The sequence below is a fragment of the Phyllopteryx taeniolatus genome, chromosome 4, assembly GCF_024500385.1.
Source record: "Phyllopteryx taeniolatus isolate TA_2022b chromosome 4, UOR_Ptae_1.2, whole genome shotgun sequence".
NCBI lineage: Eukaryota > Metazoa > Chordata > Actinopteri > Syngnathiformes > Syngnathidae > Phyllopteryx > Phyllopteryx taeniolatus.
The window spans coordinates 7,786,795-7,802,178 of record NC_084505.1 but is presented as its reverse complement, the minus strand read 5'-3'; the positions used below and the strand labels follow the sequence as shown (position 1 = coordinate 7,802,178).

At 39.3% G+C, this 15,384-nt stretch overlaps 1 protein-coding gene across 4 annotated transcripts in view; it reads right to left on the bottom strand.

The window, feature by feature from the left end:
• Window positions 1-15,384, bottom strand: part of ctnna2 (catenin (cadherin-associated protein), alpha 2) — a 373,639-nt gene that overhangs the window by 185,331 nt on the left and 172,924 nt on the right. The window contains exon 8 of one of the 4 annotated variants that reach the window (XM_061772277.1): window positions 949-3,608. The exons of the other annotated variants lie outside the window; for them this stretch is intronic. Coding sequence (XP_061628261.1) covers window positions 3,498-3,608 — 111 coding nt within the window. The 3' untranslated portion in view covers window positions 949-3,497. Of the gene's footprint in view, window positions 1-948; window positions 3,609-15,384 lie in introns of those variants that run through there. 4 annotated transcript variants of the gene reach the window in all.

The window sequence follows — 15,384 nt, the reverse complement described above, 5'->3', positions numbered from 1 at the left end:
GCTGCATGACATACAATACATGCCCATTTGTAGCTTTAACCGCACAACTGAGCACATGCACATGCAATCTGCACACAGATCCAAAAGAGACAAAGAAATAGCTTGATGTAGGTCAATAATGTAGCAAATTATGAGAGATCATGTGAATTTACAATGGTATGCAACTACTGATACAAAGAGTAAAAGGTCACAGCAATCCAGACATGAAACGCGGTGAAGCGCACAAAGAGGAACATTCTGTTGAGTGTGAACACCAGGTAAAAGGTCAAATATTAGATTTCAAGGACCCTAACCAATACAAGTAGTTACAAGCTGAAATGGGTACAGTGAAATATGTCTATCCATGGAAACCTGGCTATGAGGTCTTTTTAAACGCTGCAGCATAAAAAATGTGGTCTATGAATCACTTGGTCAGTAGGTCTCGCTCAAAAAATAGCATACAAAAGCTGTCTTAGTGATAGAAGTATCTCATCTTTCAAAATAACGCACCACAATAATGAGGACATATATTGGATGATGTTTTAAACTGGTTAATAAAAAAAATCCACAATGATTAAGAACGGGCCTGAAATAGCTGCGAATACTGAAGTTGGAATTTTTGGTCCTTGATGGTTCTCGTCAGTTCTTCAACCGGCCTCCCAACACAAACCTGCACATCATATTTTGACAGCTTGATCCGCCGAAAAATTGTGAGTATTTAACCAGTTCGAAGGGACAACGGATTTGTGTCACAGCGTGTGCGCTCATGTCACTACGTCACTCCGCAGACAGACCTTTAAGAAATAGCTTGCAGCAAACACCTTGACACAAAAACAAAATCCTTGAAAAAACAAATTAACCTAGCTTCCTGCGAGGGGTATTGATTGAGCAACATTTTGCCGTGTCATTGGGACTTGGGCTGTGCTGCATAATAAACATTTAACACCCCCTCATAACTAGATGCAGAGCTAAATCACGGGTGGCATGTACTGCAGTGGGCTGCAAGGAGATGGTGATGACAAATGGCAATGCGTGGGTGCCGTTGCACTGCTTCTTTTATAACAGGTGGGTTATAATCAGGATCACCACACTAAGAATGAACAGTACTGTCTTTGAGCCTTAAACCGTTCTCGGACCAGTTCTCTCATTGTTCACTCCCGTCTAAATGTCACCTTCTTTTCAGTAGGATATTACTACATAAAAAGTCGAGACATTTGTTTACAAACCCTGCTCATGGATGCTGTGAATACATTAAAAGAAATAAGCAAAATATGATAAAATATGTAAACTACACTTCAAGCATTGCAGGGAACGTATTATTTTTAATAATAACTAAATCTGAATATATAATACTTCTCGCACAACAAGCCCTCCCACCTCCTATAAAATGAGCAAACTGTCAGAATATTAACTTTATTAAAACAGACACAGGTCCAATAGGGCACTTTAATTACATTCATTACAGGGGCTAATTCTGCGGGCGGCCTATAGCAAGCGGCTCATTTACATGCAGTATGGGTACCGCTGAATAAATAATAATGACGGCGGAGTCATTATTCTTACGTACATATGGCACAGCAGGTAGACCTGTGGCTGCAGCTGCAGAGGGGGAAAGTGCTAAGAGAATGGGGGCAAGGTTGGAAGCTGAATATTCATTACACTGACACAGATGAAGGTAAAGGAACTGCAAATTAATGGTCATCGTTATTACCGGTATTATTATCATTGTTTGGTCATTATTATACATGATGTGTTTTGTTTTCAATTTTCTAGGCCTATGCCGATTTTTCCTAATGCTTTGCCTCACTCTTAAAATAAATGATCAGGGTCAGTCTGTGAGATAATACGTGGCAACAGCTGGGTCTACATCTGGGACTCCATGTAACCAGTCTAATAGCACATGTGGGTCAGTCCCTAATATTCAGAGTATTATGGTGGCTGAAATAAAAAAAAAAGCTTTACGCAGGACTGAACTGATGATTTTTTAAAAATTAATTATTAGTATCCAAACATAAAAAAATACTTCTAATCTTGTTTTGATAAAATCTTATTTATATTTAGCTCGTTCAAGCAATGAGTATTTTATTTTTTCATTTACAGTATGTCGTTAAGCCACCAATTATTTATATGATGGCCAAATTTTGAGTTGAAGTCAAAACTACTTTTTATTTTAAGAGAAGTAAATAAGAAAAAAAAAAACATCAACTTTCGTTGTTTTTCACATTTTTGGTAATTATTCATAACTCTGATCTTAAAAGAATTCTGGTCAGCGCATGGTAATGAATTATATATATATAATAAAAAACAGTTTCTTGTGTCATTTACCAATAAAAATTAATTAAATACAAGTGTTGTCAAAGTATGAATATTGTGTCTAAACTGTCCCAGTGAAAGGGGAAAAAAATACACTCAAAGTTAAGGATAGCTTCAAGTGTCATTATTACAATGTTGTGTGTGTGTGTAATTAATATGAAAACCATTTGGCTGTAATACGTATTGAGAATTGATTGAATGAAAATGATTTTGCCTATTGGGTTTCAAGTCATCTAGCTGTTGTCTCATCAATGACAAATCTTATGCTACTGTGAGTTTAAACAAAGCACGTGTCATGGTGAAGGCAGAGGTACATGTTCTGAAGAATTCCATGCGTTAGGCTAAATTTTGGATTTGTCAAGAAAGAAGGCAATTTGTCCAAGATTGATGCAATTTGCAAACTACGCTGAGGCAGATTGAACTTGAAGGGAATCACATCAGCTTGCAATCGGAGTAGACTTGTATGTATATGTATTTCAATGTTTATCTTTAATGTCATATTGTGTATCACATCAGGCTCGGTGATGGTGATTAGACATCCTTTCTAACATTTGAATGATATGTATTTTGCGGCCATTGTTGATACAATTGTAAAATCCCCAAATGAACATTTTTTTTTAATTATGATTTTCATTGCAGTCAGCTATAATTTACATGACAGGGTAATTGCCATTTTGGGTAAAAGCACAGTCTTTTTAAAAGCTATAAATGTGTCATTTTCAAATGAATATTCCAAATTCAACTTATGAATAAGTAATTTTACACTTAAACTAACACAGAATAATAAAAAAAGGCAGTTATCAGCCCTTCTTGTTCACAATTTTGTGAAATGAATCACCATGACAACTGCATCATGCAGCCCTATTCGTAACCACATCGCCTCATACAAACTGAATCGTAGAGATGCTTTGATTACATATTTCAAAAGCAGCAGAGCAAAACTGTAGGCCCTCCGTTTTGAGCAAAATGTTAACACAGGTTAAAGGAAATAAGAAGAGACAGCATTTATCATTTTGCGTTTATCTGATCAGTGTCAGGGTGAATAAATGCTTTTCTCCCCACTCTCTGCTACCTCTTTCCTCCCTGTCTGAGAGGGCAGATTGGCATCTCAAGCCGCAAATGAGATTGGCTGCATAAATGGGACTGCTCCATTCTCCAAGTGTCAACTGAGGAAACTATGTTTACTGTTTACCAAAGCACTGTGCCTAAATGTATCCTGGGTGCAATAAGTACTTAAGAAGTGCTTTCTGGTAAAGATTCTTACTTGGGTGTTTATAGAGTGTATTGAGTCCAGTGAATACAAAAGGTGCACTTACCTGTCATTGATGAGGCAGTGACCCAGAAGGAATGTAAAAGAAGACAAATGAGAAAAAAAAGGCTTGTTAATTTGTGTATTCTGGATGTATTTATGGCATCAAACAACATTTAGCTCTATTAATATATATCATTGAATGAAAAAAAAATAAACAATGTCATCCTATTCACATCAAACATGATGAGAGAGTTGATAATAAACCTGCAGTACTGAAAATAATAGTGAAACCAAATTAGTAAACTCCAAACGTTGAAGTGAAGAGGAAATGTGTTCATACATATTGCACAATGTACTGTATATGTATGCACATACGATCCAATATGTCAACCATCTAACCTCCTCCTGCAGTAGTGCGATGATATCATCACAAATGCAGATGACAATACAGTGGCAGAAGCAATGAAAACCAAGGTGAAGGAAATGAAAAGAGATACAAATCTTACAGCTGTTTCGAAATTTAAATGGCAAGCACAATTAATGTACGGCTCTACAACTGGTTGTATAAATTTGTTGCTGTGGAAAATAGTGGTTTTCATGTCAGGAAAGTACAGTAGAGGGTTCGTGGGTTGAGTGCCGATTGCTCAGTGAAACAGAAAACTGTAGAAGAATAGCAAAAATATGTGTATCACTATTCAGAAAAGAACAGAATGTATTATTCTATGTTCACTGCAGCCTGCAGCCCCTCAATCAAAACAATGTCTAACCAAACACTAAATTATCCAAGACGATTATTCCATTATGTTGGAAAATGTCTCATTTTGTGTGCAAAACATTTATTTTGTAAGGTAGAGCTATTTATGGACCACACTGAAAACGTAAGGTCATTCATAAGCATGTTATTAACTAGAAACAATCCAGTAGAGGTTCTCTTTATGTAAAAACATAGTCGTTTTTATTAGACCTTATTTTCATCAGGTTAAACATAAGGAGATTACTAACATAAAACTTTAATATTAACATTTTCTAGGCATAGAACAAAGATAGAGGATTGAAGTGTCTTCGCAAAGATCTGCCTCATTCGTAATGACTGTTCTGACCATCATAATCCATTAAGTGTCAACTTGAGCAGCAATAATTCAATCAATCTCATCATAGAAATGGTTGCTCTGAGGCCATGCTGTGCGGCTTACTGATGGTGTGCTAAGAATGACAAGGCACATTAAAATGTTCTGGAGCATGCAATCCCACCCCTCACGGATCTAACCCCACCCTGAAGAAAAAAAAAAAAAAACATTTGCTGCGGTCTGCATGCACCAAGGACATGCAACAGTAAGGTCAGGATCAAACATCGGTGGAATACAGAACAGGTTGTGGAGATTCTGAGAACCCGCTCATTGTCTCCTTTCTAAAGGTAAAATGTCTCCAGAAAGAAAAAAAGAAGACTACACCTCTGGAAAACTTGTACAAGCGGCACACTGCAAAAGGGCACCTCAGGAGAAAATGTGACAATCAACATTTGCATATCAAACTACAGTAAAGTATATACTGTATTTTAGAATACTGTAATTTCTCGTGTATAATCCACACCAATGTACAACGTATAATATGCACCCCCAAAGTTGACCTCAAAATTCTGGAAACCCCTTCTACCTATGTATAATGCATTTTTACAATGCATGATTTTGCTTCTACCCATATGATCAAAACATGAAGTATTATTTGTATTTTATTAGTTTTTTCAAATAATTATTCTGACGTTAAGCACTTTATTTCAACACGTATTTTTTTTTTATTTACTTGCTCTTATTTTGAAATTCACAGCCCTCCCTTGATTAGTAAATGAGGAAACACACAGTTGTGCTCATATGTTTGATTACCCAGGCATAATTTGTAAGATGTGTACAATTATTTAAAGAAAACATGATTGGCAAGGCGAAACACATGAAACAAAACATATCCATAAATAAATTAATGATGGTTCTTGTGCAGCCAATAGTCGTATTTAAAAAATCAAACAAACAAAAAACAATATGGCGGCACGGTGGCCGACTGGTTAGAGTTACACCTTTTTTATAACCTCTAGGTGGCGGTGGCATATTGGAATGAAAGTGTACAGCTTTTTCATAACCTCTATTTGGCCTCATACATTAAGAAAATGTGAAAGAATTTTTTTTAATTTTCCCCTATACCTGTGTAAAATGCGCACTATTGACTTATGACATTTTTTGGGGGGAAGAAAATTTGCATTATACACGAGAAATGACGGTACATTTTTTTTTAATGCTTATTTTTTTTTCTTGACTGTAATGTTAAATTTTACCCGTTTGCAGATGTCCCATCACTTTTTAAACATGTTTTTTTCCCTTCCATCCACCTACTGTACTTTTTTTTAAGGTAGTTTATTTTCTCACTGGTCTCCCCCTCCCTCTGGCCTCCCCTGCTTCTCTTGTGAATTAAATGCTGTTAAAGGACCAGATAAGTCAGCCGTGAAGACTGGAGCATGCACAGACAGCCTGTCACGGTCAGCAATCTATCGAAATGTATCCATGCAATAAGAATTTGGTTGCCAATAAAAGAGTCCGGGTGTGTTAATCCAACGAAGAGTCAAACACAGTCAGAAAATAAAATGTTTACAGACATTTTAAAAGTCTGGTCTTCATTGATTGGATGCAATAGTCCAGTTTTCTTTAGTGCATGTTAATGTTTTTAGTGTTTTTAAACCTCAAATTCCTCTCTCTAGCGAATTTGGATGCAGCATGCAATGCAGAATGTAGATTTGATTTTCCTTCAGAGTGATTAATAATAAAGACATGCTTTCTCCATACAGTAACTCTATCTCTGTATTGTAAAAATGTGTAATTTTATTCCATCACCCATTCCCCATATAACCATCCATCCATTTCCCGTACCACTTATCCTCACTAGCGTCACGGACGAGCTGGAGCCTATCCCAGCTGACTCTGGGCGAGAGGTGGGTCCTGAACTGGTTGCCAGCCAATCGCAGGGCATATATAGACAAACAACCATTTGCACTCACATTCACACCCATGGGACAATGAAGAGTCGCCAGTTAAACTACCATGCATGTTTTTGGAATGTGGGAGGAAGCCAGAGTACCCGGAGAAATCCCACGCAGGCACGAGGAGAACACGCAAACTCCACACAAGGGAGTTGAGATTTGAACCCGGGTCCTCAGAACTGTGAGGCAGATGTGCTAACCAGGCGGTCATCGTGCCGCCTCCCCATATTGCCATTGAGGAAAATGTATATGCAGCAGTATGTGTAGACCACTGGGATGGTGGTACACTATTTCAAACATGCAAGTAGCACGTGGAAGGTGGAAGACAGCATCACCCAAAAGACAAACCCTGTGTCATACATATATCATACAGCCCATACAGTATTACTAAAGGTATCTAGTGTCGGCTGAGTCATTAATTCAAAAGCAACATGCATTGATAGAATTGCTAGACCTGTAAAACTACCCAAATTGAAACAGCGCTAGTATCCTATAAACATGTGTCAGTAAAATTAGAGGCACAATTACAGCATACTGATACATCAATCATACAGTATGCATGCACCCTTCGGGCTGGTGTTGTTTCCTCCTCTGTCGATGGCATTTGGGACCAGTGTGTGGGAGTGGATAATGATTGTTGTTTTAAATGAAGCACAAATGAAGCCCATGGGTACTCTATGACTATGGTAGGATGTTAGATGAAAATATATTTTGTCCAGTTAGTGCTACAAAATTGGCTTACATGTGAGTCCAACTTTGAGTGATTTTATTTGTATGTAAAGAGAGAGTCACTTGGTGAAAGTTAGTAAATAGTTATCCTTACTGCTCCCTTTCTTATTATACAAAAACAATTGTATGACTAAAAAGGGAATGATTAAAACTCAAGGATTGAGGATTTATTTAGAGTGGGATTTTCCTTTGAAATTCTACTCTACCCAATAGCCCTGACTGAAAGAATATGAGAGAGTGGCGTAACATGCTGTGCACAAGTAGCACTTGACAGGTATTCTCACAGCTTCTTTAATTTTTATTGTAGACTTATTGGCAGCATTCCAGACCACTTTATCAAGTTTAAAGGTACATTCTGCTTTTGATGATTCCACTGTAGTGCCAAGTATTCTTTATTTGTTGATGACAGTCTTCACTGTGGACAATTATATTTCTAATTGGTTAGGTCGGTACATTCTAGCCTACAGCTGTCAATAATTTCATGTTCTTAGCGAACCATGGCTTTTGGAGTAAGATCCATCCATCCATCCATTTTCTGAGCCGCTTCTCCTCACTAGGGTCGCGGGCGTGCTGGAGCCTATCCCAGCTATCATCGGGCAGGAGGCGGGGTACACCCTGAACTGGTTGCGTCTGCCTCACAGTTCTGAGGACCGGGGTTCAATCGTGGGTTTTCTCCTGGCACTCCGGTTTCCTCCCACATCCCAAAAACATGCATGAATTGGAGACTCTAAATTGCCCGTAGGTGTGAATGTGAGTGCGACTGGTTGTTTGTTTGTATGTGCCCTGCGATCGGCTGGGAACCAGTTCAGGGTGTACCCCGCCTCCTGCCCGATGATAGCTGCACGCCCGCAACCCTAGTGAGGAGAAGCGGCTCAGAAAATGGATGGATGGACAACTAAAACTGCGTGGGTTTAAATCTCAGCTCAGTCCTGTTACTTAAATTCCATCCATCCAGTCTCTGAACCGCAGGGCATATTTAGACAAACAACTATTCGCACCTATGGAGAATTTAAAGTCGTCAGTTAACCTACCATGCATGTTTTTGAAATGTGGGAGGAAACCGGAGTACCCAGGGAGAACACATAAACTCAGGATAGGAAGGCCAGATTTGAACCTCAGAACTGTGAGGTGGATGTGGTAACCAGTTGCTCACCGTGCCGCCATTACTTACGTTATGTATTTTTTTTAATTTAAAAAATACAGTGTGTTGAATTGCTGTAATCTGCTTAGTGTCAGCCTTGCTTTGGGGGGAAAAATAGGTGACTTACTTCTCAAAGTAAGTCAAAAGACCAAATTGCACTCTGCCATTTTTGCATACCTTACAACATGTCAGAGTGCCTTAGAATATTGTAAATGAAATATTTGGGTTTTTAAGACCAACAACATTGAAACTGTGAACAGACAAAGGAGAGCATCTAACTTTCAACGTTTCTTCAAGGAGATCAGCTCTTTTTAAAACCACCAGGTATAGATTTCATTCTCTGGATAAGTTTCCCAATATGTGACACTTTGGCTATTAACATTTGGGAACATTTACAGTGCTCCTTTTGCATTCAACTTGATACTAAACTAATTCATAAATAAAACAAATAATTGTTTTGTAAGAACAAATTCAACAGATTTTGCTAAATACTTTCTACACAATTATAGAAATCATCTTTTTAGAATCTGCCACATCCAGAAAGAGACACCCGAGATAGGTGAAAGTCAGTCGTGTTGCCAGCAGCGAGAATATTAACCGAGGGCAGGAGAAATGGTATCAGGGGTTAGGGTTAGGTCTCTCTCGGGACAACTTGATGGTTTGGATTTTGCAGAGTAGATGATTTGTATTTTGCTGATGTCCTCTCTCTGCTCTCCCATGCACAACAGCAGATGCAGGACAAGACAAATAGTCAGGTACAATTCTACATGAATTGACCTTAACATAAACCAAACCAAACCACACTAAGACAAAGGTAATTAAAATGAATTAAATAACAAGGTAGAGATTTAGCTTAAGTGGAAAGCTTCACCTGCTTGGGAAGCAATGTAGATAAACCAGGAGGGACTGACACAGATGCAAGAATTAGCAAAGCAAGGGCAGCCTTTAGCCAGCTAAATAATATCCGGAATTCAACAAAAATACAGTTTCTCTCAGATCAAAGATAAGGATCTTGAACACAACTGTTAAACCAGTACTACTGTATGGGGCTGAAACATGAAGAACCACCATAACCATTAATATAAGAATAGGCAAGTAAGCAGCCCATAGAACAGGAAATACAGCAGAGACGCTGGTGCTGCTTAGAACACATTCTTCTAAAACACCACACAGACAGCACTCAACTGGAACCCACAGAATAGAAGGAATCAGGGCCCTCCATGAAATAACTGGCAACAGGACCTAGAGGCTGATGTCAGGAGGTAGGGCTATTCCTGGAGGGAAGTAAAAGGGACTGGCACAGGACTAGCCTGGTTGGAGGAATCTTGTGGCCTATGTCAAAGAGGGATGATAGGCGTACTTCAGTGGTCCATGCCTGGGTCATGGGGGCAGCAGTCAAAGCAGGGAGGCAAAGACTTGCACCTCTCCTAGTCATAACAGGGGGACGTCGAGGGGTTTGCAGGCCAACTGTGAGACATAGTCCCTATAGTCAGGTCAGTAAGGTCTCCTCCCAGTTGGACATGCCTAAACATCGCACCAGGGGATGAGTCCAGGAGGCATCCGAAATGGATATCCAAACCACCTTAACTGGCTACTATCAGTGTAGAGGCACAGCGGCTCTACTCTTAGACTCCTACCCAGATCAGCAATGGTGAGTTTAGTTAACCTGTGGATAAAGCTAATTTCAACTGCTTATATCAGTGATAATGTCCATTCACTATCCAAAGCTTGTGACAATAGGTGAGCATAGGAACGAACGCATCTACCTATAAATTGAGCGCTTTGCCTTTTGGCTCAGATTTCTTCCCCATGACAGAAAATACAGCAAACACATTATTACAGACGCATCCCAAATCCATCTGGCAGTCACACAGTCCATTTGGGCCTTGCTTGTAAAAAAGACTAACAAGGGATTGTTATTTTTTTTTTAAAATGACTGAATTAGGTCGGTAATACCAAGTACGGATTAATGCAAAATCAATCAGCACCATATTTGCGTACCTAAACGCGCCCGTTGTGACTGTGCAGGCAGCCGGAGTGGAAGAATTGGCCAATTTCCTTGCCGCACTTCAACCAATCAATTCCACACAAGACTGTAAGGATGTCACTCACGCCTGACTACACTCATGTTCACAACAAACCAACAAGAGACAGACACAGGCACCACAGTCCATATAGAGCAGATTAATCCACTTGATGGGAGCTCGGCAGCGACGTTAAATCACGGCAGAAGGAGAGGAGTGTACTGATTATAGCTTCGCTGGAGACGGGGAAAAGTTTTACACTTCAGAATTAGTAGCAAGCTACCTGTCGATCGGGGAGGACAGTCTATGGCTGCAGGTACGCGTCCAGGAGAACTGGCAGGGTGGTAGCAGACTAGTCCATGCGGGAGTGCTTTGTGAGGCACACCAGAATGCTATCCAGCCACAGAGCATGGAGGGGAGCCAAAGTAGCCGTACAAAGGTGAGCCCCACTGACAAAGCTAGCTTTTGGCTCACGAGTGGTGATGCAGTAGCAGCAGACAGCTAAAGGCTGTTAAAACTACTGTTTCGGGGTCGCAGAGTGTTAGATTGAGCAAATCTCAAACCAAATATAACAAATGGTTTTAAAGTCCTGCATTCATATGAGACAATCTTTAGTAAATCGATAAAAATAGGTACAAAATAGCGAAAACAGCGGAGGTCAAACATACTGTAGATCGTAATACAATTGCGGTTTATTTTTGTTCCTTGTGCAGTTCATTGAAAATAAATGTGCTCTGTATTTTGTAATACTTTATTTATTGTTTGTATTATTTATACTTTATTATTATTGGAAAAATATTGTAATGAACCTTGTTTGTCATTCACTACAATCTTATACCTTTATTTTTAATCCATTCACTTCTGCTCATTTGTTTTAGACTTCGGATGTTGTTTTGTTATATTTGTCAAAGTTTATATATTGAAAAGTGAATGTTAAATTGAAATTTTATTATTGAGCAAATTATTTATTACCACAGAAACACAGAAATTGGTACCGCTGAATACCGGTATCGATTCCGAGGTACCGGGAATTGGTACTGTACCAGGTCAAATGTGAAAGGCACCCATCCCTATATATATAACGTATCAGTGATTGGGTTCATAATGAACTGATTATTGATTATATTATATATTATATATTTTATATTATATTGATTTCAAATATTATAGATATTCAAAAATACAATTAGTTTTTGTACCTGTGCAATGCAATAACATAAACTAAGGTTGCACAGCCATGCAATAACAACACATTAAACTAAGTTTGTACATTATATTTGTTTAGTTGCTATCATTGTATATGGGAGCTTGACAAAACAACAGAGACTGAGAGTTAAAGGTTTGGAAGATAGAGAGTGTGCAATGCCAAAATCCAATAGAACCAGATGGTCCCCAGAATGAGTATCGCCGAGAGCAACCTACCTTCCCCCTTCACAATTTACAGTCTGCATGCTACCACACCAAACCTCCACCCCACAGTAGATACAATGGCACTGTCTTCTACATTGCATTATTAACACAGTTACATCCAACAGTAAGGTACCCATTAGGCTTTTACCTTAAAACACATTTCCATTTGAATGGGCGTAATCTTGAAAAGCATGAAAAAAAAAGGATTAAGTCAACAAGGAAAACAGTTTATTTCCCACAATGAAGCAAAGCACAAAGTAATCAGTGGGAACAATGTCTCTTACCCAAACACACACGCACACAAAAAAAGCACACAAACACATCCCACACTCACACTGAGACAAACTTGTTTTGGGCTGCTGTCGAGGAAACACATCGATCAATCAATAATGGTTAGGCCAGCTTGTTGAAACACATGCATCACCAAAATTCACTGAAACTCCAACATACACAGTTGAAACATAATCATGTTGCATTTCAGTAGCTTTAATCTTTCGCCTGTGTGTCACAAAGGAAAATGCTTTCAGACAATTTTAATATGCCGCATAGAGGATAATTCTAAATCAAAATAAGCACTTTGTTACAAAAGCTCACTAACAAAAGAATGTTTTAGTTTCAAAATCTCTAAATGAGGTTAGACTGTTTTTTTTTTTCAACATGAACTTTTGGGGAATTATTTTGTCCATTAAATGGGAAAAAAAAAGAAAAAGTACATAAGACAAATCTGCTTTGCTGAGTGGGTACTGGAGTGGTTTGGTCAATACCAGCCATAAGGGGCTCAGTAGGGGGTGGAGAGATGGGATATGCTCTCCAGTTATTGTTGTTTGAGAGGCCACTGAGCCTCTTGATCCCTGGGTAATCTCCAGCTATCTGTCTGAGTTATCACCTCTCCTCAAAGAGGTCACCCCAGCGGATTCCACCTGAGCCCCCCCTCCCCTGCACATAAAGAAAAACAACAACCCAGAATCACACAAAATCAACCATGTCCTTGTTTTAATAATGTTAAAATATAACTAGCATTATAATAGGAAGTGAGAAAACCTATAATGATATAATTATGACATGGAATAATAAACACAAATAGTGTGTGTATACTCTCAAGCCACATTGTCTTTGTATTAAGACGTTGGCCAAAAATTGGTGCATGCTCACTGGTTTTAAATATTCAGAAGTTTAACAATTGTAACAGGAAAATAATACTTATATCAAGATATGTCTGATACTTGTGGTTTCATGTGTATTTGTTGAAATTTTACACAAAAACATACTTTGATTTCTTTGATGTCACCTTTCTCTCCGTTGTAAAGTTGTGGGATTACCATTTGTGACATATTTCCTCACAGGTGATTCATACTGTTTGTCAAACATTTGCTGTATTTCCCAAAATGCTAGCTTTTCAACTGTTTTGAAAGGCAACCTATTTCTTTTTTTTTTTTTTTTTTTTTGTAACATAAACATTCTGGCGGCACGGTGGCCGACTGGTTAGAGCGTCAGCCTCACAGTTCTGAGGTGAGGGGTTCAATCCCCGTCCCCGCCTGTGTGGAGTTTGCATGTTCTCCCCGTGCCTGCGTGGGTTTTCTCCGGGCACTCCGGTTTCCTCCCACATCCCAAAAACATGCATGAATTGGAGACTCTAAATTGCCCGTAGGCATGACTGTGAGTGCGAATGGTTGTTTGTTCCTATGTGCCCTGCGATTGGCTGGCAACCAGTTCAGGGTGTACCCCGCCTCCTGCCCGATGACAGCTGGGATAGGCTCCAGCACCCCCGCGACCCTAGTGAGGGGAAGCGGCTCAGAAAATGGATGGATGGATAAACATTCTGTAGGCGCAATGTTCCGTTTGTATTTACCAAAACACAGGCAGTGACTCTTTAATGTCGGGATAAAAACAAATTTGGTATACTGTGGGCTCACCTTGCTATCCGGGTTGAAGCCAAAATATTCGCCCACAGGTCTGTTACATTGCACTTTGCGAATTGGAATCATCAGCTGTGTTCAATGTTATTTTTAGTACATGCCACGGGCCACAAAAAAATGGACGATGTGCTGTAGTTTGGACATCCTGTTCTGAAGTAATATTTCACACGAACTGCCAACATGTGTTTATCGTTATGTGTCTCAAATGATATTTCATGATTTGCAACATATTTTCTGAAGATTCTAATTCTGTAAGGATTTTCAGCTTTGGAACAGGACAGTCTGCGATTGGCTGGCGACCAGTTCAGGGTGTACCCCGACTCTCGCCCGAAGATAGCTGGGATAGGCGCCAGCACGCCCGTGACCCTAGTGAGGAGAAGCGGTACAGAAAATAGATGGATGAATGGAACAGGAGAGTCACGCCTCGAGTCCCACAGATAAAATGGCATCTAGTTGTTGCAGATGCTAGCCTTCATCTGCAGTCGAGGAGCCCTTGAGCAAGGTCCCAACCCCCATCAGCTCAAATGACGTAGCACTGTTTCCCCCTTTCACACTTACATCTCTCTTTGGATACTTGCATGTATGATCTGGTTGTTTGTTTGGTGTATGACACAAATACATGGCAGAATGTGTTAATTTCCCACTTGAGGATGTATGGATGTATGGTTGGATAAACAAACAAACAAATAATCAAATAAATAAAGCCTCATTTTAAGGCATATGTCATTTAAAAAAAAATTAATGTTATCAAATATGGTACAGTGTATCGAATTTTTAGACTTTACATTGATCTGATCGGCCTGATCGGTATCAGCCAATATTTAGCATTTTATGCTAATTGGCTTTAATGTCATAATTTGCCGATCCGATCAATGATGTCATTGATTGGCTCCGCAAAAGACATTTACTCCGCGTCACCATCGTGTACAGTATATTTTAATCCAAAAGCCAGTTTATCTTTAGCCTTGCCTTTTGACAAAGTACTGTAAATATCTGACCACCAATAAAGTTTTTTTTTTTTTTTTAAATGTCGGCGGTGTGGGACAGACAACATATCTAAGACAGACAACATGTAATGCGTGCATCAGAAAACAAGACAAATTTGGTATTCTATGATTGCACTATGTCTGACTACTGCAATAAAATCTACAATAAAAATATTCCGATACCACCGCATGCCGTTTTTTATGATCATTGGGCTTTATTTTGTCACCTCAAATGCGACCGGATACACTCGTTACCATGGCGGCGGCAATCAAGAGTGGATCGCTCCGACTGTATTATAAGAACAAAATGGGGGGGGGGGGGGGACATGTGTTGCTGGTCAACGGTGCTCGGGGAGGACGTTCTTTTAAGGATTGGTTGAGTTATCTTACTTTTAATACGATACGGCTCGCAAGCAGTTAAGAAAACATTATGCAGCCTAGCAAGCTACTGCTAGCACTAACGGTTGTACCGGCGTTTTGTCGAATCATACTCTAAAGTTTTGGTGTGGGTGAAGTGATTTAATTACAGTAAATTAGCACCCATTATTTCTGTCATGTTTTCATGTTAGTTTGACTTGACTGCTTAGAATACATGACCTGACGAGAGCAGTG